The 27,279-nt window shown below is 38.1% G+C and overlaps 1 protein-coding gene across 1 annotated transcript in view; it reads left to right on the forward strand.

Moving 5' to 3' along the window:
- Positions 1-2,501: 2,501 nt before the first annotated feature.
- nalf1b (NALCN channel auxiliary factor 1b) overlaps positions 2,502-27,279 on the forward strand; it is a 140,367-nt gene continuing 115,589 nt past the window's right edge. The window contains exon 1 of the mRNA XM_084421079.1: positions 2,502-3,259. Within this exon, the coding sequence (XP_084277205.1) occupies positions 2,621-3,259 (639 nt within the window). The 5' untranslated portion in view covers positions 2,502-2,620. The remainder of the gene's footprint in view (positions 3,260-27,279) is intronic.

Consider the following 27,279-nt stretch of genomic DNA (forward strand, 5'->3'; position numbering starts at 1 on the left):
ACTCTATTAGCAAACTGTCTGTGACATTATCCAATTTCTATCAACAAGCTCTTAAGGCCTGGAAGTTATGTTATGTACATAACTTTTCGACATAAAGCAATCTTTTGGACTAATGCTTATATTACAGTTAACCGGAAATCTCCTTATTTACAGAGTTGGAAAGATTTTTTATCTGACCTTTTAGACCAGTCAGCTCAGTTTCTTTCTTATGAAAATGTCATGAATAAGTGGGCTTTTCCTATTAAATATAGAGAGTATTATTCTGTGATAAAAGCCATCCCCACAGGTCTAATGATGTTAATGAGAAGCCATATGTTGTCCCTTAACATTTGTAGAATTTAACCCATACTTTATTTAAATGGGGTGGACATTAACAGTAAAACTTGCACCAATAAATGTAATAGAAATCTATTTTATAAAAATAGATCTTTTCAGCCAAGAGGGAACTTTTTCTGGAATATTTGCTTCCCAGAGATTATCTGGAAAAAAAAGCTTGGTTGCTTCCCTTTCGGTTTTGTATATCTAACAAACATCGGGAATTACATTTGAAAGTACTTCATAATATTTATATTAGTAACTAGTTTTTACTTACTTCATTTTGTTCTGATCAACCAGAAAAAAATTCTACATATTTTCTTTGAATGTTATCATTCCACAAAATTCTGGGAAGATCTATCTATATATGTTCAACAGAAATCTGGTTATAACTGTGAATTAACATCCAAAGATGTTATCATATATTTTGATTCAAGAACTGCAGCTGTCAATTTTATGATGAATCTTGATGGATCTTGATCTTTTATGATGAATGATTTTATTTGGTACATTTCATATTCATAAGAGTAAAATAAATTATTCTAAACCTTGTTTAAAGGTATTGTTGGCTGATTTTCAGTTGTATATTGAGTCTCTCCAATGTATCGATAACACAAAATGTAGTGATACAATTTGATATGCTAAAGAGTTTAAGTTAATTGAAAATTTAACTTGTATATGCTGTTTTCTTTAAGTACCAATATTTGGTTTTCTAATTTTCTCTTAAACCACTATTATTATACATAACAGATAGCCCTTAATATATATATATTTTTTTTACCTTTATTATTATTATTATTATTTTCTTCATTTATTGTAAAAACAATTCCATTTGATTGTTATCTTTTTAGATGACACGTTATAGCTGTAAATGTGGTATGTTGTGTCTAATGTCTAATAAAAATAATTAAAAAAAGCTTATTCTGAGACACTGCTTACAATGGATGGGGTGGTTGTATACACGCACTGCCGACACAAATTTATGTTGAAACACCACTAAAATCGAATTTTGCATAATAGGTCCCCTTTAAGGAATGGACTCTAAGCAATTCAACCTGACAGTGATCTGACTACTTTAAGGATGCAAATGAAAAAGCACTGCATTTACATGCCATCCTCGCCTCTCTCCTCATGTTCAGCACCCAGATATTGACAGGAAGGCAGAAGCCAAGCGCGCGGTGATTGTTCACGGCACGCACACTTTGTTTGCTTTGAGATTTAGTATCAAACAGGGCCATGCCGCACAAGGTTAGCCTGTTAGAGGACAAATATACTGTATCTGTCTCTCTTTCTCTCTTCCCGCTCTCTCACACACACTCGCCTCACGTTTCCGCGCACGCTTTCCAACGTGCTGCTTTGACGCCCAGATGTCTCTCCTGTGCCCGGCTCCTTACACACAGTAACACGCTGCATACTAATAAACTTCAGCCTGAACGGGATGAACGAGACATACAAATGTCGTTTCATCTGTCACTCGCTGATTCTCCTTCACGCAACATGTTGTGACATCCTTTTCCTCCCGTCTTAGCGCATTTAAAGGGCATTACGCATCGCCAAAACGATATCATATAGCGCCACCGCGTCTTTAAACGTCCACACTTCGTCGTTTATTATTTTTGTTGGTGCTTGTAATGAACGGATTGCTTTTGACGGGATCGTTTGACGGGTTGATGAAGATGAAGATGAATGGACTATGAATGTGGACTAGAGGAATGACAAGGGGGTGTCCGGCTTTAAAATCTAAACATGTTCGTGAAAATGTGCATATATTATGAGTGATCTCTCATGCTGACACGTCCGGTGAGTGTGAGGTGAGTGTGTGTGTTGAGTGCGCGCGTGTATCCATCGCCTGTAGTCTATAGATCTGTGTTACTGCGCCAGGATGGAGATGACGCAAATGACCCAGCTCCCCAAAAAGTGTTTCAAGACGAACATGGCGGCAACTTAACACAGGACCCAAGATGATGATGATGGTAATGATGAACAGCAGAGAATATCGAAGGCAATCCGCCCAGAAAGGGAAAGAGCAGCTCGTTCAGCGTCTTTCCTTCCCTTGAGGAGATACGGGGACACAGGCAGGAGCTTCGGGAACAGAGGAGGCATGTTGTCACACAGAAAGCGCTTTTTCTCCGGGGAGCCATGCGGAATAACGGAGATATGACCGCGCGCGGCTTTATCTAGCCCAGAGAGTCGGATACAGCTGCCACGAGCGCTGTTTAACGGGAGGAAAACATTACAAATCAATGCATTTTGTGGCAGAGGAGCCGTCGCGGTGGAGTCGGCCAGTGCTGCTCTTTCCTGAAATATGACCAGGGGTGCTTGGACGTGTCGGCAGCAAGATGACGGCTTAAAAATCTGCTTCGCACCCCGAGAGGACGAAAAGCCATTATTCACCGATTCGGAAAGGGCCCAGAGATGGCGACTGTCCTTAGCCTCTCTTTTGTTTATCACCGTTTTGCTCTCTGATCATCTGTGGTTCTGCGCCGCGGCGAAACTGACGAGGACGCGAGACAAACGGCTGGAGCACACGAACCATATACTTTCATCCAGCCATCAGAGAGAGCAGAGTCTTATTTTTATAGACAATTCTACCAAACCTCTGTGGAGTCTTGAAACTTGTCACCCTGACAGCCTCTCCAAAACCTGCTTGACTTTCGCCGAGCCGGAAGCCGTGTGCTCGGGCCTCTCCGAGTGGAACATGAGCGATTTCTATCTTTCTTTTTGTAACTCCTACTCGCTTTTGGATTTGTTTCACGGGTTTACGAGTCCGGACAATTTGACCTGTAGCCTGGACATGGCTAATGCGTCGGGATGCAGCCAGTGCGTTCAGGCTTACCAACGCTACGACCGACGAGCTCAGGAGAAATACCAAGAGTTTGAGCTTTTGGTTCAGAAATATGAAACGGATGTATATTCGGTGCGGACATGCATGGAAGAGTGCACGGTAGGCGTACGCTGCCTTTCCTTTTGATGTTGGTTTGTTTACTGCTTGTAACAGAAGCTATGTACCGCTACTGTTGTTATCACATTTATTTCACGTTAAGTGTATGAAGAAAAACACAAAAACACAAAACACTACATGTGTACGGTCCGCTGTTTTGTCATCTGCGCGCGAGAACGCGCGCGGATACACGGTGTGCGCGCATTTATGGATTAACTGGAGGTGGATTTTTTTTTTTTTTTTTTTTTTTTTTTTGGCACCTTAAATGCACGAGTTTGGGTTAGATGGAAATGAGGTTATGGAAGCATCCAACAATATGTTTTTACTTTGTGGTCTATGCAGGTGATTCCTCCCTCAGTTGTATAAAAAATTATGCAAATTCATATAAGCGCATAGCCTATGATGGATGATCCATGACAGAAATAAGAAGTGCTGGGCAAGCTACTCAAAAATGTAGCTACTAGCTAGCAGAAAATAAACAAACTAAACTGAATGCTACGGTTTAGGAAAGGGATTTCAGCTACCTCATATTTTTTATAAATATAAAATATGAAAAATAGATGTCATTTGATACATTTTATAAAATACATTGTTATTATTATTATTATTTTTAAATCCTAAAATTGGAATACTATATTACCAGTTATTGTGAGTGTACTCACGTGACAGCACTTGAAACAGGCAAATGTGGGAATGCCTTTGTACAGTATCAGATGGTAATGCCATAGTACTTCTCATATACAACATACAATCACTACCATATTCAAATACCTTGGAAAAGCATGCAAATACCATGGTGTTTCAAAGAATAACATGGTACATGTCCATAATGCAGTGGTTCCTTGAGTGTTTTTGTGTGTTGTTATTGTTTTTTCAATATCATCATGGTAAATGTAATGTTTTAGTGAGTGTCAAGGCTACTCTGCTAACTTAAGCAACAAAATAGCTTGGCTAATAAGAAATGTAGTTAAACTACATTTCCGGCTATTCCGGCTATTCAGCAAGCCATGCAAAAAGGAGACCACATTAAACCAGCAGACATTCTTAGGGTTGTTTAAGAGGTTTTGTCCACAGGGGTTGCTCTCATAGTTGGTAATTACCTCAGTATGGAAGGACAAAGCTGAGGGCATGTCCTCTCATTTGAAACAGACAGAGATTTATGGTTCTAGGTGTCCTGCAATCTGGAAAGAGATGGAACGAAACAAAGATTGCATGTGTGAGAGAGTGAGAAGGAGATGGCGCAGTGCTTTATGGAATTTCAATAACGTTAATAGCGCAGCAGTGATTTTTTTTTTCTGTGTAATCCCCGGAAGGCTATTCTATTCTAGTCATTGTTCAGGTGTTTTTCCTCTTCCACTTCTGGTATGGCGTTAAATAACATTGCTGTTGCACATGCATGAAATAGGACTGCTGCTCTTGATAGAGCAAAGAAGAGCATATGAAGCATGTCAATCTCAAACGATTAGCTATCTCAAGGTTTTTGAGCTCATAATTTCATGTGCTGTGGGATGAGAAAACATGGGCAAAATGTCCTGCCAAACGTACTGCAGGATACTTTGTAAAGTACATTACACAAGGTTTCAGTGAGTGTAATTGTTGCATATATTTCAGTTTTGTTCTTTCTCTCTCTATTCTCTCTCTTATTTTCTGTATTCTGTATTTTTAGTTTTGCTCAGGTTCACATGCGAGAGTGGCTTGGTCCCTGTCCGTGGTGCTGAAACAAGTACATAGTAATGAATAAGACACATAATCACACCTGGAAATACAGAACATAAACAATCTTTATTTCACACCCATTTTCTCCCTAGTAATCTAAAATATTTAATTAAAGCTGTATTAGGTGCTGCAATGCTGTATAGCATTGTCAAACATGCTATTCGTGGCTGAACATTACAGAATTAGTATTATTTTGATAAATACATTTTGCTGTGTTTTGAATGCTAAAATAAGCAGTAAATTACAGCAATTTAGAGTATTTCTCTTGAATCAACAAGGGAGACTGTGCTTCATTGTGAACACAGTCATGGCTAAAGGGTGTTTTTGTGCACATGGGACTGACTATATGGACTATACAGCACAACTTTGAGTCCTGAAAATGAAATTAAAATTAAAAATGAAAATAGAATTAACTCAAGTAAACATATTAAGTGGCAGTCTTCCATGATACAGCATAACATTGCCATTAAATAAAAGTAATAATAATAATGATGATCCACTTGTGTTTTGCATCAGAGTTGTTACTGTATTGAGGATTTTTAGCTTGCCTAGAATGCTGTATTATCAAAATTAAATTATAAACTGATATCTGTTTACTAATTAATTGTGGTAACACTTTAGTTTGGGGACCAATTCTCACTATTAATTAGTTGCTTATTAGTTTGCACATTACTAGCGTATTGGCTATTTATTAGTACTTATAAAGCACATATTAATGCCTTATTCTGCATGACCATATTCTACATCCCATAATCCTACCCCTATACCTAAACTTAACCACTACAACAACTACCTTACTAACTATTAATAAGCAGTAAATTAGGAGTTTGAGTCAAATTTGTAGTTAATAGTGAAAATAAATGTGTTTCCCAAACTAAAGTGTGGCCTTAATTTCTCGTAAAAAAGTGAATAGGGTCGCTAGCGACCGAGGTATGTAATATATATAAATATATATCATATATAAAGGATTTTTTTTTCTGCGTAACAATAATTGAATCTCTTAGGACTCAATGAGTGCAGTTCACCTTTATTCCTCAAGGTAGCAATGTCTGATACACAATGATGAAGTGACGTTTCACTTATAGTTACCGCAGGCAGAAAACAAACGAATAGGAAGTATCATCAGCTAAACTTGAAATGACTCAGTGATTTACTGCAGAGCAAGTACTGAACACAATCAGATATTAGTGTCACTGTCATTTGATGGTGGATCTGGTGAAAAAGCTGCCAGCGATCAAAATATTGATTTTGAAGACGTTGAAAATTATAGTTTTGAGAAGTTGATAGAGATTTTGAAAATATAAGCCAGTTGCTGAATGTACTGGGGAAATGATGAGCTTTGACGATGATAGCGATGCTGGTAAAAAGCATCTGCTCAAATCAAACCCTTAGCTCCAGTAGGTACCGAACTATGCTTTATTTTATTCTTTTGCAATTTGTATTAAAATATCAGGAGAGTTTTATACTATTGTGGCTGTTAGAGATCTATCCGTGTTAGATATAGACCCGTGTCGCTAAAGACCCGAATATGTAATAATGATTGGCGAAACATTCATGCATTTAAGGGTTAATACATACTTAAATTAATATAATATATCAATTGGCCATGTCTTAGTTTTTAGATATTCAAGATTAAATGAGTCTAAAAATGAAAACTGAAGCATTATTATGGAATATGCTCAAATTGCATATTATAGCTCTCAGCAATTATTTACACTACTTCAGATGGCAGACAAATCCAATGCATAATCCATATTAATCCATAGATTGTTTAGACACTACCCAAAATTACTCTTCCATATCCCAGTCCAAAATCCAAGCCTATAAAGAACCTAAGGCAGAACAGCAACTATCTGGATGAAATAAATTCATAATCCTCCATCTGTCTAAATGTGTGTGCATGCATGTTTGAGAAGGAGTTAAGGAAAGTACAAGAAAACGAGGAGAGAAATTTGTGTTTTGTTAAGTCTTCCCTAGTTTCAGCCTTAGGCTGCATGGGCCGCCCACAGTCCGTTCACTGACCATATGATGCATACTGCACACAAAAAATATTAAGCTCTAATCTGATTTGCAAGCCTTAAGAAACATCTATATGTGTGATTTGTTTATCAGTTCACCTGCAAAAATTTATTTTTACAAGGTAACTAGATATTCACGAGCAGAACTACCCTGTAATCAGTATTTCGTTTTTCTCATAGCTGTGAAATAATTTGTATTTATTCATCTTGAATGCACACAAATTCTGATAAGACTCTATACTTACAGTTATTGTTATAGTGTTTTCTGTGCAGCTATCAATTATCTATTATTATAGTGTAATACATCTGCCCTTAAAGGAACACACCGACTTTTGGGGACTTTAGCTTATTCACCGTATCCCCAGAGTTAGATAAGTCCATACATACCCTTCTCATCTCCGTGCGTGCCGTAACTCTGTCTGACGCACCCACCGCTAGTCTATCTTAGCACAAAGACTGGAGGTAAATGGCTCCAGCTAGCATACTGCTCCCAATAAGTGACAAAATAACGCCAACATTTTCCTATTTTACATGTTGTGATTTTTATAGTCACAGCGTGTACGAATAACAAGGTCAGATGAGACACAGCCATCTTCTAACCATATACATACTGGGAAATATATTCTCAGAAGGCGAAGCACTGCTACTTCTGCGGAGTGATTTGCTCGCAGCACCTGAGAAGGAGCAGAGAGTTCGCTCAGAGTTGGAGTAAATCACTGGTGCGTCAGACAGAGTTACGACACGCACGGAGATGAAAGGGGTATGTACTGTATGGACTTATCTAACTCTGAGGGATATAATATGGTGAATAAGCTAAAGTCCCAAAAAGTCGGCGTGTTCCTTTAAACAGGGGGTATAATCAAAACAAACTGTGATTGGTCACTTTATATGTCAATCATACAATTACTTCCTGTGTAAGTGGGTGGTTCTTGGCCAGAATACGCTGCAATGTTTACCGGATCTTATGCTGTAAATCAAACGTCTGGCTAAACAAGACTACTATTTCACAAGAACGCTTAGTGGAGACTTGTTCTTTCAAGGCTTTTTGTCAGTTATAATGATTCAGATTGACTGATGTTGATTGACAGCTGCTAGTGGATGTGAAGGGGCCCAGGTGTCCTCCTTTGAACATGAGCAGGTTTTTGTCAGAGGGTCAGTCTCAGGTCAGCTTTAGAAGAGACTTGAATTTGTTAACCCTGTAAAGCCTGACATATGAATTTATTTTTATTTTGTTTTAATGGAGCAGATTATTGAATCTTTAGACAACCTAAAAAAAAGTTTGAATATTTGAATATGTGTGTTGAATATATGCATATTTGATACATCAGACTTGGCTCATATAGTATAAGATATAAGAGAATATGGAGATACATCAGGTTTATTCAGAGGCCCAAACTGAGCAAACATATGAAATGTGGTGTAGTTTCTGATATTTATATGGTCAAAAAGTAAGATTATATTCAGATTTGTATTATCAAAACACATTCGTTTTTATTGTGCAGCCTACTATAATGCAATATAATACAATGAAGACTGAGACATGTTCAAATAAACATTCCTTTAAAAGATGTATCATATTGCATACTTATGTTATTATATCTATGGATAATCAAATAAACCTAAGTTGCTTCCGTCCAGTAAATATTCATCTTGAATTATTACTAACAACATAAAAGTATAAAATAAGTAAAGATTTCACAGAAAAAAGACGACCCGAAGGGGGACATTTTAGAATCATACTAAAAGGCCTTGTACTTTCTAAAAAGTATAAACTATCAATCAGATGGCCAAAGGCATGTAGAAGATTGTGTACAACAGGTTTCTCTGCAAAGTGTTGATCATGTTGATAATTTATTGGCCTTAGAAATTTGCATTTTAAATTTACACAGTTTATTTGTGCTTGGACGAGAATATTTTCTGTGATCTGCGCACATAAAAACACCTTGTAAAGAGCAATAACCTCATAAAAACAGTTCCACCCCTTTTCCACCATACTTGACATCTCCCACCCCCATGATGCAACACAGCAAAGGTATAAAAAGCATGATACAAGTCCTTGCAGGTCTTTTACTCAGTTCAAGATGGCTGCCATCCTGATTCAGGTGATAGTCAACAGTTTATGAGAAAAGCTTAAATGTCCACTGGTTTAGTGCTCAGGTGGCTAGTCTGAGACACAGCAGTCTAGTTGTAGGTGTGTGTTTGTGTACGTGTGTAATCCATCTCTCCACTTTGCTGACACATCAAGGTAAATAAAGAGTCTTTTGAAAACAAAAGTATGTGTTCATGTCCTATAAAAAGGGGTTAGCAAGGGGAACACGGGGAACAGAGGGCAGCTCTGTGGCACTGTTTAACAAGGAGACATCTGTAATCAACATACTAAACACTTGGTCTACAGAGAATGACCTAATTGATACCTTGTTGTTTTGTGTGTGTGTTTGAATTGTAAGCTGTGTGTGAATCACAACTCGTCTCCTTTTGTCCTCCTTTTCATCAGCTAATCAGTGACAAGAATGCAGACTGTAAAAATTGTTGGAAGAATCACGTCGTCCTAATGATATAAAAATTTGCTTCAGGGACATGCAGCTGGCAATTAATCTGAATTGCAAATCTATTCTTATGTTTGTGTGACCTTTGCACAAGCACTGCACTTTGTGTTTGAATTGTGAAATGTCAGTTTAATGACCCCTGCGCTTCTTAAAATGAAATGAAATTTTAGTGGAAAACAATCGTATCTATCTTACTTTCTTTCCCTTTTTTTCCCAAAGCGTCTTTTCCACTTCTCCCTCTCCATGTGTGTTTGCTCGCCTCCTCACCTTCGTGGCCTGCACATTGTTGCACACAAGTGGGGAGATAATGACATTTTGGCGAGAAGCTGCCCTCTTGACAGCACGACAGTGTGACTTTGTAAGGGCGCTTTATTCACTGCCTAAGCCATGGCGACTGCAGAGAGAGCAGAATCCTGCTCTCCGCATTCTCTTCCCTAGGGCATAAAATATGTATGGGACTAAATAAGCATGGACCTGCCGGATCTCTCCTTGCAAGGAAAATTAATGAGACGGAAAGACAGCGATTTCCACCGTGTTGCCCCATGTATGCATCCGGGAACTGGCACTTTTGGCACTGAATATCTCTGGTGATTAACATACAGAGGGTGGACTTACATTTTGTGGAGATCCATCTTTTAATCATTAAGACATCCTAAAGGGGAAGTGTCATGTCTGTGGATCTAACAGCACTGAATGGAATGGTGAAATTATGATTATTTTCAAGCTGATTTCTTGAAAACTCTCCCTTCACCTGCCACATTAAAATAGTGAATAGCCAAATTCACGCCATTGTCCATTTTTGTCAGGCTGGTCAATATATACATAGTAATGTCCTGACAGTGCCACAGTGATTGCACTTTTAGGGCAGTCAGTTTACTTCAATCAGTAAAATTTTGGTTAAAAAAGAGCTGTGGTTACCAAAAGATCACTGTAAAAAAAAATTGGTATCAACAATTAAGTTTTTACAAATTTTACGAATAACTTATATTTCAATAACTGATATAATGTTAATATACCAACCTAATAAAGTACTAAAATCTGTTTTGTACCTTTATAATATACTGACAGCCACCATTGAAGCACATGTGTTCATGAGAAACAAATCAAAGTTCCTCACAAGTAGCTTTTCCACGATCTTAGGTAAATACTAATATGTAAAAGGTGCACTCAGTATCATGCACACAAATACAAAACACCATCAACACACAACACTAAATGCAATAAACATTACTTTAACAAAATCAAACAAAAGTAATTGAAATACCTCAACACAAATGTTTCAAGTGGGTTGCTCAAATTCAACTAAAAATGCAACTTTTAATGACTTCTGCAGTCTCAAAATCATTTAACCCCTTCTTGGCAAGCATCTTTAGTATTTAATAGAACACCCTTTTGCTGTTTAACCTGCTGCAAATAAGATGTATGACCAGACACCAGCTTATGGCAGCGTTTCTGAGGAATCTTATCACATTCCTCATGATCAATGGCCTCCAGTTCAGTAATATTATTGGGTTTGCGTGCTGTAACTGCCTTCTTCAAAGCCCACCAGAGATTTTGGGGTTTAAGTCCGGTGACTGTGATGGCCACTGTAGAATCTTCCAGGACTTATTCTGCAACCAAGCCTTGGTGGAATTTAAAGGTATGCTTGGGATCATTGTCCTGTTGGAAGGTCCAATGACGCCCAAGCTTCAGCTTCCTCACTGATGGCATGACATTTTCTCCTAGGATTTCCTGATACTTCAATGAATCCATCTTGCATTCCACACGCAGCAGGTTTCCAGTGCCAGAAGATACAAAGCAGCCCCAGAGCATCACAGAGCCACCATCATGCTTAACTGTAGGCAGAGGGTTCTTTTCAGCATATGCTTCATCTTCCTCCAGACATACCACTGAACCATGGGACATAAAAGTTCCAGTTTTGTTTCATCGCTACACAGAGCAGAATCCCAAAACTTCTGTGTCTTATTTATATGATTTTGAGCAATTTGGAGCCGACTTTTCTTGTGCTTTTGGGTTAGTAGTGGTGTAGTCTTGAAGTTCTGACATGCGGTTAGTACGCGCCTTACTTTGCAAACTGAAACCTCAGTGCCTGTTGCCACCAAGTTTTGCTGCAGATCTTTTGCAGTCACTCAAAGGTTTTTCTGAACCTGCCTTCTCAGAAATCTGGTTGCAGTCATTGATAGCTTCCCTTTTCTGCCCCGTCCAGGTAGTGTAACCACTGTTCCTTTAACTTTGAACTTGCGAACTATGCTTCTAACGGTGTATCTAGGAACATTTAAGCCTTTGCGATCTTTTTGTATCCTGTTCCTGGTTTGTGAAGGGTGATGAAATCTTCTCTTAACTTTTTGAACCATTCTTTTAACTTAGCCATATTTCTAACATGTAGTCAAACGTGACACTCAACAAACCTAGCCAGTTCAGATATTTCACGTGTTCTAGATCAAGCATACCTGGAGCAACTAATGAAGCCTTTGATTGACACCTGTCTTGCAGATTTTTGCTGTTATGAGGGATTCTATTCAGGGGGTTGAAGAATTTTGAGACTGCAGAAGTCATTCAAAGTTGCATTTTCAGTTTGGGGAAACCAACTGAAACATTTGGGGCCCTATCTTGCACCCAGCGCAATTGACTTTGTACACCGACGCATGTATCATTCCTATTTTGCACACGCGCAAAGCGGACTTTTCCCTCCACAGATGCACGTCGGTTAACTAAGAAATACACTTGCGCTCCCCGGGGCGGTTCAGCGCAAAGAGGAGGCGTGTTCCGGCGCAAACGTTCCCTCATGCTATTTTACAGGTTTAGAAAACAATTGCGCCACTGACCGAAAAAAAAACAGTTTAAAGTCAGTGGCGCGTTGCGCATGTTATTCATGTGCTATTTTAAGGGCGCATGCTTGGCCTTAATCAATGTAGCGTGTGCACAACGCGCATACACTTTGATTCTCTCATCTACACACAGACGCAGCAGTTATCATTTTTGCAAATCATACATTATTACGATAGATAGATAGATAGATAGATAGATAGATAGATAGATAGATAGATAGATAGATAGATAGATAGATAGACATTTTATTATAAAAGCATACATCTAGCTTACACATTTACCCAAATTATCATACGCCTGTTTAACCGAAGTTAATTTGGGTGTGTTTCTCCATCCCCAACGTCCCTGGCGAGAACGTCGGTCTCCTCGGCTGTGAACCGCTCCTCGCGTGCGCCTGGCAAATCAGCCGTTATAATAGGAATCCGCTTTAGAACAAGAGCGCCTGCTCTTAAAGGGAATGTGAGATGTCGCTCTGATTGGTTTATTTCACATTACGCCCAAACCACACCTATGAATAATGAAGCTACTTCAGACCAACCCCTTTTAGATTTGCGCCGGGCGCAAGAGTCATTTATCCCGCCGGGAAAATAGCAACATCGCCCAAGACCCGCCCACAAAGTTACTTGCGCTTTGCGCTTGACACTTGCGTTTCAGATCGTTAAAATAGGGCCCTTGTTGTGTTAAGCTATTTCAATGACTTTTGTTTGATTTGTTCATTGCAAACAGCTGAAAGTCAAAATTTTGCCAATAAACTTGATTTGCGATTGGGTTTGAATAATTTAGATTACAACTGTATTAAACTGGGATAGAAAAAAAAGTATTTGAACATCCAAAAATATCACACAATGCATGTCACTAATACTGTTATTGCTATTTATATGCACAGGAGAACTTCTCAATAAAAAGTAAATAAAATAATTCCCAAAACAAGCATGCACATAAATTAGTTCTTAACCTGGTTCTAATGTTAATGAATTTGGAGTATTCTAAATGTGTGAATGTGTCCTCAAGGTTAGTCATTTGCATAAAACACGCCCAAACCATCTCCATATAAAGGCTTTCCTCACAAACTTTTCTTTACAGCCTTTTGTCACTCTCAGCAAACATATGATGCTCTCCAATGATGCACTTTTGACTGAAAGCATGCGCAGCATGATCCTCGAGCAATGCCAATTGTGTTATACAGACACAGATTACAGACCCCTTTAGCCAGCTGTAGCTATATTTGCATATTTTTCAGAATAAAAACTAAATCAATACGTATAAAATGACATCTTAATGCCATAAGGCCATCTAGAGTATGGGATTTATGCGTACATGTGGTTTAGGTTGTTCCTACATTTTTTAAAATAAAATTTAGAAAGAATTTTACTACGAAAGTTATTGATGAATCATTATTTGAGTCACTGTTCATTGTAATTGCACACAAATTAGTCCTCTGTTTATGTTCCACAGAAGAACGCAAGCTTTGGAACAAAAACTTTTCTCTTTTGTATAAACTATTCCTTTAAACAAATGAGCAACTCATGCACAATCCACATGAGAAATATCCTCTCCACTGTACAGGCACATCCAAGCATCATTACTGTTATGGAAATCTTTCTTAACCTCACCTACCCGTACACCAACACGCCCACCCACGCACACTCTCACACACACTGAACCCGAAGTACAGAAAGAAACTGGCAAGTGTGAGTGTTTACTCTCCTCAGGTAGAGAATAATCTAGCTGTGGTGTTCGTCAACCTGCATCTAGGCACGGAAAACCAAGCCATAAACACACAGTAACCAGACCTTTCATTTAGCCCTGCCACTGCCCGAGCAGCAGGAACCTCCTTAATCCTTTCCAACTAGACCGGTCTCCAAATAGTGGAAATCAATGCTTCCTGCTCGAGTCCTCTTTAACCTTTCCAGGAAGGGCAGATGGTGAAAGGAGGGCTGGCGGACGAGGCTTCTTTGGCTCAGAGGCTCATATGCCACTCCGTGTCCCTGGAGTTGGCTTATCGTCCTCAGCCCTGGGGGCTTTTTGACACGGCACAGAGGCTCAGCGGAAAGCCAGAGGACAAAGCCAAGGATCACGATCCTATTCGACTGCCGCCGCACGGGCCAGAGATGCGCTCACGGCACTCGTGTGATCGTTGTTTTCCCCTGCCTGGAACACTTGTAAAACCACAAGCAATTACTGTCAGCCCTGTGCACACATGGGCGTATTTACCAATGTGTTGTGAATTCCCATTTAGAGACAAGACAGATATGAAATGGAAGATAAATGAAGTTGGATGTGGGAAGTGTCTTTCCCTGTTGAAGTGAATGGTCATAAGCGAGCACAGAGGCCCTGTTTACACCTGGTATTAAGATGCGTTCTGGTCGATCGGGTCACTAGTAGATGAGGGAGACACCAACACCTGGTGTTTTAATCCGTCTCTTTTGTCCACTTTCAACCACTTATGTCCTGATTTCTTCAAGGGGAGGGTCTATGGGCAGGTAAATGTATGCTTTTTTTTTTCTTCAGATCTTTCAATCTAATGGACAAAATAAGCTTGCACAATTTACATATGAATGAATGAATGAATGAGTACGTTTTCCATCTTCAAACCAAACTTGGGTCTCCAGCCAAAGATTAAATCCTATCTGGCTAGTGCACTTCTTGTAATGTTTATGCATTAGGTCAGTGTCGGAGAGTAGACGGTACACATGGACCACGTGAGCATTTACACTACGTAAACAATCTGGTCAAATACGTTTGAACGTATTGTGAACAGGGCCAAAGTTATTTGCTGTGGTTTTGTAATGAGGAGGTCAATGAGGAAACAAGTTAAAACAAACAAATGTGTGTGAAACTGAATTCACTGTAAAGAGACTGAATACACAGGTAGATCAGAGAGACCATGGAAAAAGTGAGGTTTCTGACACTAAAATGTTTTGTGATTAATTTATGTTACTAGCACCTGACTCTGCAGGAACACTATAGGACTTTAAAATAAGCATGAATACGGATGTTGCCATAGATTTTTCTTCCCTATTGTGACATATATCTCAGTGAAACGGCTTCTCAAAAAAACAAAAAATATCAGAGACGTTATTTTGAGGATTAAAGATTATGAGGGCACATACATTTAAAAAAAAAAAAAAAATTATATGTACAGATAAATCATTTATAATAAATACTGCAATATTCCATGAGAACCAAGAATATTCCATCTTGATTTCATGGTGACTTTAATGACATGCAAATCGACTCACCTTACATTTGGATTTGCTGAAGAGATATCCACTGTTCTATCCACTCAGCATGTATAGATTTTTGTGAGAATTTCAGAGGTTGGCTCGGCACAGGCATTATAATGAACCGAATCCAGGTTACTGCCAAACATTCAGGGCTCGACATTAATTGATGGCCTGCTGGCCCAGGGCCTGTGTGAGAGTTTCAGAAAAATTGACAAAATAGTCACTTCTCCAGCACTATTCATTACATTTTGTATCATGTGTATGAATTTGTTTATTTGAACTGGAAGTAGCGGCAGATATTTTCTTCCATATTGTGACACATTTGAGTGTAACTGAATATCGAAAAACAAACATGTAGGACAACAGAAAAGTGTAGGGTGGGGACTTGATTATATCAATCGGTTGTTTGGATAGAGGCAGATCTGAAAGACATTTTAAGCAGATGAAATGTTTAGAGAAGTCCGGCATATGTCAATAGTCAATTCCACTGGAAGGTGGAATATGACATTTTGTCTAAAAATTACCAGGTCAAAATAAATGAATTGTTCACAGTAAGATAAAAAACATACATTTATAAAATCAATAGATTTTTTTCTGTGACATTTGGTTGCAAATTCTGCAACATTTCTTTTATTTTTTTATATATATATATATATATATATATTTTTTTTTTTTTACATTAAAGGATGTCACGTGTATGACTTGTGATTGGCTGTAAATGACGTATCACTACAGTAGAACACATACATAAGTATGGATACACATGCCACACACACATTAAATCAAACAAGCAGTAATTGTGTATCTCTGGAGTGCTGTTTCCTGCAGGTCCAGGCCTGGCCCTTTCTTCCGGTCTAATTCAATTTGTGACCTCCTGATTCTCTCTGCTGTACTTAGTGCTAAAGGAAGGAACCATCTCTCTCTTTCTGTGCGCTTACATGCCTCATCCACTGCTGGAGCCAAAGTCTTCTGTTGCACTTGCTTCTAGGAGAGGTGATTTAGTCTCAGAGACTCACTCTCTAAAACTCGCGTACCAAAAATCCTTACCCTATCCTTCACAGTCCGTTTCAGATCTATGTGTCGGATTAGCTTTTTATTTCTATTACTGGCTGTGTCCACACCGGCCCAGACAGACTTCCCGAGGTCCCTCAGGACTGCCTCTAGAACATGGCAGTTAAGACAAGCCTTTCTTCCTTCTGTCTTCCCGGATCTTTCTTCTTCTCCTGAGTGGGGTATGGCCAGATGCTCTGCCGGAGATTTGGTTTACCGAACTAATCCTTCCTGTAGGCTACAGTCAGTTAGAGGACATGTACAAAACCTCTGAAATCTAGAAATCTGCACTCTTAAATACCATACTATTAGTTCAGGTTTTGAATTAGAATATTAACATAATTAATAAGCAGCACAATCTCATAAGGGAAACGTCGCTGTAGAGCTGAAGATGTTATCACTTGTTTGAATGACGCAGAACACAAAGCAGATACAACTGATATTTGAGGTATTGAGAAATCATGAAACATTTCAAGAATATGTCATATTTCACAACAAAATAAAAATGATTTTGGAGCTGGTTAGTTTTTCTTTTTTATGTTTTTGAAATAAGTCTCTATTGGATCAAAAGACAGTAAAAATATGAATATTATGATGCTTCAGAAATCATTATTATGCTGATTTGCTGCTCAAGAAACATTTCTTATTATTATTATTATTATCAATGTTGAAAACAGTTGTGCTGATTAATATTTTTGTGGAAACCATGATACCATCAGGATTCTTTGATGAATAGAAAGTACAAAAGAACAGCATTTATTTGAATTCAAAATCTTTCGTAACATTATAAATTACTTTACTGTCACTTTTGGTCAATTTAATGCATCCTTGCATCTTACTGACCCCAGACATTTGAATGGTAGTGTGTATTTGTTCCTATAAAAAATTAAGCTTTTTTTTTTTTTTGACCCGTGACATTCTTCAGACTATTAGAGTTTTTGCATTATGATTTTTATTTTCATGAAAATTCTGCACATTTTCCACCCAGATGTCTCCTTACTAAACTGTACAAACAGGTCTCGTTTTCATTATTGTAATTTTAAAAAATGTACATTTATATATATTTTTTTGTATTGATACTAATTATATAACACTCTGAATTGTGGTTTTGATTTGCTTTGCATCTTACATCTTGAACCAGAGCTCCACATACATTTTTTTTTATTTTTTTTTATACTTGTCATAATTAGTAGATATGTTTCATCCAAAGCTATTTATAGCTATTTAATAAGCTATTATAAGCTATTTATAGTATAATAATTCCAGAGACAATACCCTGAAGCAAGTTGAGTGCCTTGCTCAGTAACTCCAGTTAATTGGCATCTATTACCAGAAGTGAATCCATTGTGTAATCAGTCAGGCTGCATGAAACAAAGGAGTCAAGGTTTGAGTAGTTAGCCCACTGAAGGCCATTCAAAACTAGCCATGTACTCTGACAGAATTTCATCATACACACCTAAAAATAATGGTTCTTTATTGACATTGATGGTTCCATGAAGATCCTTTTACATCCATGGGAACTTTCCATTGCACAAAAGGTTCTTTATAGTGAAAATAAATGTTCTGTGAAAGGTTCTTTGGGCAACCAAAAAATGGTTCTTCTATGGCATCGCTGCAAAACTCTTTTGGAACCTTTATTTTTAAGAGTGTAGATATTAATTATACAGTATTTGTTTTGCCAGTACCCTAATTTGCTCATAAAAAAAATGCAATGCTAGAACCCAATAATTTTGATCCAGCTTTAAAGTATCTGACAGAGGCATTAACTTTAGTGGGTAAAATGTATTCTTTTATTTGCATTTGGGGTGTCTTGTAATTATCTCTGATGCAATCGCAGTCACACGACTGCCTGAGACTGAGGATCGCCCATAGGGACTGAGGTGGCTGTTTAGCTGGAGGTGCTGTGCTGTTGGTAATTAAGAGCAGTGTGTGCTGCTTATTATGAATTACAATAAAACAGAGCAACTCATTAAGGCTCTCTCCTAGGAGAACTATGAGCAAAAGGATCAGTATTTATTTACATGACCCTGAGAGGGAGACTTCAGTCAAATCTGACTAACAGATGTCATGGCAATGACCTGTGTGTCGAAATACACACTTGAGGTCAGAGCCACTGATGAGGTCAGTTTGCTTTCTCTCCCTCTTCATCGGTTCCTCCTGCGTCTCTGAAGCCGATGTCTAATTTAATTAGAGCGTTGTTGGTTTTTCGTTGTGCAAACAGCAGAACGGAAGGGAAACTCTGTCATATGAGATGGCAGTGTTTTTCCCACTCGAGAAACCACACGAGAAGTCACGACGTCTCTGGTGTTTTCCCTGAGCGTGTGTGGGATTACGGATTCCAGGAAGAGTTGTGCTGATTTTATGAGAAGCTCAGTGATAAAGTGATATGTGATATGCTTTGCTTCTCGTCCATTTTATATACACAGCAGTGTCTTGCAACCACACAACGTTCGTACTTTGTGAGTTGCCATCGCCATCTCAAGTAACAAGCCATCAGATGTCCATTGAAGATTTATCCCTTGATAAAATTGTGCGTACCTATGAAGACTACATTTTTATTGAAAAAAAAAAGACCATTTATTTTACAGCTTGTACTAGAAGTTCTTGACATCAGAAAGATGTAAAAAAAAACTATTAATGGCAACCTACTGGTGAGGACGAGTAGCAGCAAGGATATGGGAAGTTTAAAATAATTTCAAACTGAATTTGAATATGCACATTTCTTAAACAAAAAATAATGGGATGAATATTACTCGTTTAATTAAAAAAAAAACTGAATATTTTTTAACTGAACTTGAAAAGATTAATATATACCCCACCCCACCACCAATTCTAAAGATTTCATTGGTCATAAAATCACAGTGCTAACCCCCAAACGACACCCTAACCTTGTGTGGTTAAGTTGACCAATGGAATCAGCTGTGGGGTGGAGTTTGCACAAATCACGCGGTACAAATCTAAGATGTCTGTCACATCCATGTGAAGTTCAGTCAAATAATTTTTAAACCTCAAAAAAAAAAAAAAAAAAAAAAAAAACTGTCCAAAAGACTAGTTCAAATTCAAATTCAGTTTTTGTTCAAATTCAAAATGTAATCAAAGGTACCATCACATTATCGCGTTAGTAGAGAAGGAACTCCCATAAAGCATTATGACCGGTAAAATATTCAAGATGGCAACAAAGCGAGATAAATGTTGAGTATTGATACAATTCATTCAATAACACAAAGTATCAACAAATATAGTATTTGAGACTAATAAACCAATATTTTTGTGTACTATGTATTCTTATATTTATTAGAGTATCGCAACGTTAACTTAAGAACATGCTACAGCCAAACTCTACTGAATTCAATTGTGAGTAAAGCCTTTGTGAGACTTTAATGGTGTGCAAAGTTGCTGCTTATGTAGAGCGTTCTAAATCAATCGCTTATGAATTTCCAGTTCAGTTAGGATGCTGCCTTTATCTGCTTATGTAAGCTATTCACTATGTTTTGGAACAGAGCCACTGAGCCCTTTTCACAGACCCATGCCTTTATGTGTCTCCCAACACAGCGTTATGTGGATTGAATACTAGTGCTGACTTCTAATGTACAGCAAATGCTGCTGCTGTTTCTGCACGCAATTACCCATAATGCAGGTTGCTGACTGGATCATAATCCCACAGCTGTTTCTTTATAGTGCCGTGTTCGCGCGCAGCATTTACATACATTCGTCTTTCTGCTTACATAAAACGGCCTCATTACTGTCTGTTTTCAGTGCCGGCACTGTTGGTTCTGTTCTGCTGTTGCCTCCTGTTGACATTACCAGTAATCATGTCATTTCCTGTTGACTCCTCCTCGCACGTGTCGTCAGGTGCCAGTCTTTTCTCTGCAGCTCTGAGGCTGGAGACGGCGCTTTATCTTCCCACCATACTCTGCTCATTTGCGGTTGAATTCTGCCGCTGGGCCGGCGTGTCAAACGGATTACGGAGCAGAATGAGATTAAGGAAAACAGCGTGAGAGTGTGACCAGCCATTATGACTGTTTCAATGCTAAATGCCTCCTTCTCCGAAACCAGTGCAGTGAGCTGGAGCTTGCAGTGGCTGCCTTTATTGATGTTCATTCTGACGCACTGAATTCCTCACAACCAAAATGTCTCTTTTATTCATTCTGCCTTCTCCCTCTCCTCTCGTAATCTTAGGTTTGTTTGCATGAGTGCCTTGTTTTTTTTCTGCCTGTCGGATTATCTTCAATTATTTCCTCATTGTATGGAATATCATCTTGATTTAAAAGGAATATTTTACTCAAATGAAATTCTCATGTCATTCCAAACCCTTATGAAGTGGTTGGGTTTGTACGTGTATGTGTTTGTTTCAACTGTTTTTGGTGTGTGTGTGTGTGTGTGCTCTTGCAGTAAATCTATGATCTCAAAACCTAAACAATGGCCACGAGGGAGCAGGATCTCAGTTGATCTGCGGTGTGTACGGAGCGCCTCAGATAGCTGCTGTTGTGCTGTCATTAAAGACACTATCAGCTGTGAGGTGCAGCCGGGAATCAGGAGATGTTTTAATACTGTTCCTAATGTAAACACAGGCTTTATTATCACACAGACTCACATAGATCACTATCACTGTCAGAGAAAATAGTGTCATGCACAAGAAGACCAAAGTATAGAAACGGAGGAAGAACTGGAAAAGCTCGTTGATAGCAGATAGCTGCTAATGAGATGTTAAAGTCTTTAGTCGAAATCTGAAAATGTGCTTCCCCTCTGGAAATGTGTTCTTTCTTTTGATGACATGGCTTGGGCAGAACATACTTAAACCATCAAGGCCCCAATATACTCAGGGCAAAGTTCATGAAAGCTTTAGCATAAAGTTCTGCCGGGAAGACTTAATTGTTACGTCACTTTACCTTTCATCTATCCAATCACATTCTAACACTCGTGGTATAAAAGATCGGTACTTACTCATGTTTGAGTTCGCAGATGCTGACGCTCCAATTCACCACCATCCTCCCCACCACCTCCAAGTCGAATCATTCCCTCCATCCTCCCCACCACCACCCCTTCCATACCTCACAGGGGGTCGGCTGCGCCCCTGCCTTGATCTTCAGGCAGGATATGCAGAGTCCGGACCCTCAGATTGCGAGCTACGGACGGGGCCTACGCCAAAGAACTTTATTGCTTGCTGGGTTGTTTATAAATGGATAATTGGCACAGTATTTATTCTCCCGAGTCTTTCTGGTAGAACTTTCGTTCTTTGCTTAGGGGTAAAATGAAGTTCAAAACACTTGACCAGCAATATACTGTTAGCGAACATCCGATGGTGCCCACACTGCTGAGGGTGAAGTTTAGATGAATATATGAATATGTGCTGAGCGCTTTCCTCTCAATAACAAAATAAACACACAACAAAATTGAGAAAATAGCAAGCATTTTAATAAAGAATAAGAAAGTCAGCTGATCATAGCAACGTGGATATGTTTGCATGAGCTCTGCATTTCGGCACTCTGAAAGTCACATCACGTTTCTGAAATCGAACCCAACAGTTTGTTTTTTGATTTCGCTTGAAGTATATCGGGGCCTTAAGTCTGTTGAGAACTAAAGTAGCAAGCCATCAGATGTCACCCTTTATTTTTTCTCATTGATTATTCCGTTTCACTCTAAAATACGTCACAGTACTGAAGTAAAGTCTTTAAAGGTGCTATTTTAGCGAATATGCAAACTTCCACCGTTTTGCTACACAGCCTTTCCACAAACACTCCGTCTAAATGTTTTACCCGTGATGTTTTGTGAGTGACAAATGTTTTGAGGGCTCTTAAAAGTGTGAATTGGAGTGATATTTTACCTGTCTGCTGTCTGTCACGTCACATCTCAGAATAGTTGCTAGTGAAGTGCCCATGAGCAGAGATGGCAGCATGCAGTATATTGTGTAAAAGTAAATGTGCTGTTGGAGTACTGTGATGGTTTTACGATGGTATTTTTATTTATACACCATGGAATGCTTACTATGTCCATGCACCATTATAAGTATTATACCATTATAAATATTCCATGGTATTAGTCCTCCATGATACATGTACAAAAACATGGTAAAACCAGGGCACCTTTGGTACTTTATTTCTTGTTAGTGTATCCTTTCTAGCAGAAATATTTTTTTGATGTCATTGTGCACATTTTGATCATTACAGTACTCCATCCATCGTTGCAAGACACGTCCTGCCACCCTTGTCCAGCTGCCCATGAAGAGCACGCAAGTGGACAGTGTGTCCCAGCATACACATGCTGTAAAGTGGTCAACAGTGAGCCTGAGTGCTGGTCTCTCTCACCCTCACATCCCAGAGGGAATGAGACACAGTGCTAATGGAAGAGAGCTGTCTCAACAAGCCCCCCTAGCCCTCTGTTTCTCCATCTCTTCCTCTCTTCCTTCCTGCTCTCTTTACAGTAGGGTCTTTACTGAGAGAGTGTGAAGCATTCAGTGATGATAATTGGCTCAGATTCCCAGCTGGTTTTAGTGGCATTAAATATGAATATCAGGCTCATGTAGACTTGTTTAGACGAGAGGAGTTACGAGCTGAGAAGCGTTTTTTCATGAAGTATCATCAGTGTGAATAAGTGCAGGCTAATGAAACAGGTCTAAATCTGTGATGACAAGAGTGCTGTCACACACATACACACACATATGTGGCTGATTGTAATCAGCCACACATCAACCAGGTGAAAGAAAAAAGAAAAATTTAACAACCTTTGTCAGTTGTGTTTGAAAGATATTTGAATTTTCAGTCCTATTTTAAAGTCCTTCTACCTGCAATCAGAAACAATAGGCTGAGACAGTCCACATAATATGAATGGGAACGTAACATTTACTTGTTCAGTACTTGTAAATACTAATACTAGCATTTACTTGTTAAAAGTAACATTTAATTGTTCAATATGGCAACACACCAAACCGACATCAAAGAAAGCTGACTGTGGTATTGCCTCACATCACCTGCTTCTTGGCCAAAAATGTACTCTTAAACAAACCACAAAGACTATAGTCACTGGCAAACTAGCATGTATGGTCTGTACCTGTGTGAGAGGAAATTACTCTCCATACCAGCGGGTGGCAGTAGACAGTATTTGTCATTAAAAAGGGGAACCTAAAAAGCCAGGACTGCGGATGTACGAACCATAAACAAAACAGTGCTTGCTTAATCACAATGACTTCAGAATAGACCATTCTTATTTTTTTATGGAATATTGCTGTTTATTTTAAATTATATATCAGCATACATCTTTTTTTTTTTCATTTGCAAAAATAGCTTCCCCTTCCTTTTCAGCGACATCTCTTCTCTTCTCTGATGACGTGTTTACTGCCGTATGTCGGGATGAACCTGTCACTCACATGACATCACAGCAATAGCAAACCACAACCATCCACCCAATCAATTCCTGATGGACAAAATCAAGTCCCATCCTATATTTGTTCATTTTTGAGAAGCCGTTTCACAAGGATATACGTCACAATAGTGAAGAAAAAATATTGCGACTTCCGTTTCAAGTTGCACAACAATCTCACATACCAAAAAAATATAGTGCTGCACTATTTAAATGATTTAAAATAAATAAAAAAACATTAAAACAATTTAGTAATTGTAATTTTTATGTAAATTAGGCTCATTATAGATTGTCTTATTGACAAAACTCAACACTTTCGCAGTTGTTGAACTATTATGGCCTGCAAAAACCATGGAAATTAATTTAAAAGGAGTGTTTGGATATGTGTGCTATTGTTCATAGAAGTAGTGATTCATCAAATGAAGGAGAGAGCGTTATAATCTAGTCTAGCATTAGTCTTCTCCTTTTCAAAGAACAAATTGAGTTGTCTCAATCACAGTGATGGAGTGATGCTGTATAGTCCCATTAATGCCAGATATTCTGCTTTGTCTTCTTCCACACTCAAAAATATTTGGCCCTAAATTTAAGATTTATGTATTTAAATTGCATACTGTTAAATGTCCATCCTTTGTACTGTAAATAATTATATGATAAATAAGTTATGACATGTTTTTACATAGCTTTAACTCATAAAAATAAGTTAAGCAATGTTCAACTTTTTTTTTTATGTTATACAACTTTTTTTTTTTATTCGGTTTAATGTAATTTAAGTTGAAATGACTTAAACATCCAAGTTGATTGTACTTAATATTTAAGGCAGAACTCTTTTTTTTACAGTGTTTGATTACAGTTTTACCATAAACTACTAAACCTAATATAATACATATTTGTCAGTAATACATACATGAAATATATGAATTGAATAAATGTAGTTTGAAAATATGATGTTATGATTTAAATTAGATAGTAGTTAATAATCAACTGTACCATGTTTTTTTAGTACAGCAATTTTTACCTGTTTTGCATCCAGGACATAATTCTGTGACCTAATTTGCATAATTAATTTAGTAAATCAGACTTTTTTTTTTTGTAATTTTTCAGACCTGTAATTTGCTAATTTTTCAGACCTGTATGGCACTTTTTCAGACCTGTAATTTGCTCTGGCCCCCTTCCTGTTCGCAGGAGTGATGAGATAGTCAGTAGATTATGTTCACTCAATGGCTGGCTGTCGAAGTGGTTTCCGCAAAATAATATAGAATTCATAGACAATTGGAAAAGTTTTTGGGGCAGACCTGACCTGTTGAAAAGAGATAGTATTCATCCCTCCTGGGATGGTGTAATCTCTCTTCTCTCTAGTAATTTGGCTCATAGTCTTAGAGATAAAACATGACAATCTGGGGCTCAGGTCAGGAAGCAGCTAGCTAGCTGCTAGCTGTCTCACGTCACCAAGGTCAGATAAATCCCATCACATAGAGACTCTTTCACCTAGCTATCATCACATAGAGACTGTGTCTGTTCCCCGAATTTGGAAATCCAAAAAACTTTTCAAAAAAACCCATCTAAGGTTAAACATTTAATTGATGTTCAACAAATAAAAAACAGCTATAATACAGATGAGCAAATGATAAAGCTTGGGTTGCTGAATATTTGATCCCTTACTTCAAAAGCACTTATTGTTAATGATATGAGTACTGACTATAATCTAGATGTGCTGTGTTTGACAGAAACCTGGCTAAAACCAAACGATTACATTACTTTAAATGAGTCCACCCCGCAAGATTACTGTTATAAACATGAACCTCGTCTGAAACGCAAAGGGGGAGGTGTCGCTGTAATTTATAGTAATATTTTCAAAATCACTAAGAAATCTAGTTTTAAATATACTTCTTTTGAAGTGTTGGTGCTTAATATATAGTGTAAATGGCAAATCACGTTTGAGATTTGTGCTGGCTACTGTACACAGGCCACCAGGGCACCATAAAGATTTTATCAAAGAATTTGCTGACTTTCTATCAGAGTTAGTATTGGCTGCAGATAAAGTACTAATTGTTGGTGATTTTAATATACATATAGAAAATGAAAAAGATGCATTGGGATTGGCATTTAAAGACATTCTGAACTCTATTGGAGTTAGACAACACGTGTCAGGACCTACTCATTGTCGTAACTGATAAATGTTGATGCCGTTGAAATTCTGCAGCAGAGCGATGACATCTCAGATCATTATCTAGTCTCGTGTAAATTACATTTAGCAAAGGCTGCAAAGCTGACTCCGTGTTACAAATATATTAGACCTATCACTTCTGCCACTAAAGATTGCTTTATTAATAATCTTCCTAATCAGTTTCATCATCTCAGCATCCCGGATAGCTTAGAAGAACTCGATATTGCAACAGAGAATTTTAACTCTCTCTTTTTCAGCACTTTAGAAACAGTTGCTCTGTTGCGCTTAAAGAAGATTAAAGAAAATAGTCCAATGCTGTGGTACAACGAGCACACTCAGGCACTTAAGAGAGCAGCCAGAAAAATGGAGCGCAACTGGAAGAAAACAAACCTAGAGGTATTTCGCATTTCATGGAAAGATAGTTCGATTGCATACAGAGAGGCGTTAAAAGCTGCTAGATCTGCTTATTTTTCAACCCTATTAGAAGAAAATAAACAAAACCCTAGGTATTTATTTGAAACAGTGGTTAACTAACGAAAAAGAAAGCTTCAAGCCCAGAAATTTCCAAGCAACACAGCAGTAATGACTTTATGAACTTCTTCACTTATAAGATTGATAATATCAGGGACAAAATTATAACTATGCAACCGTCTACTACAGTATCGCATCAGGGAGTGCATTGCAGTCTCTCTAAGGAAAAATTTGATTCATTTATTGCTATAGGAGAGGAAGAATTCGCTAAACTCATTAAATCATCTAAACCGACAACATGTATGTTAGACCCTTTACTGACTAAGCTACTGAAAGAGATGCTTCCAGAGGTCATAGATCCTCTTCTTACTATCATTAATTCATCTTTGTCTCTAGGATATGTACCAAAAACCTTTAAGCTGGCTATGATAAAACCGCAAGTTAAAAAACGCAACTTGATCCTACAAAATTAGTCAATTACAGGCCGATCTCGAATCTACCCTTTCTGTCAAAGATACTAGAAAAGGCAGTATCTTCATAATTGTGTTACTTTTTAGAAAGAAATTATATCTGCAAGGATTTTCAGTCAGGATTTAGACCGTACCATAGTACCGAGACAGCTCTCATTAGAGTCACAAATGATTTG

Source organism: Rutilus rutilus, assembly GCF_951802725.1.
Source record: "Rutilus rutilus genome assembly, chromosome: 10".
In the NCBI taxonomy this organism is placed as follows: Eukaryota; Metazoa; Chordata; class Actinopteri; order Cypriniformes; family Leuciscidae; genus Rutilus; species Rutilus rutilus.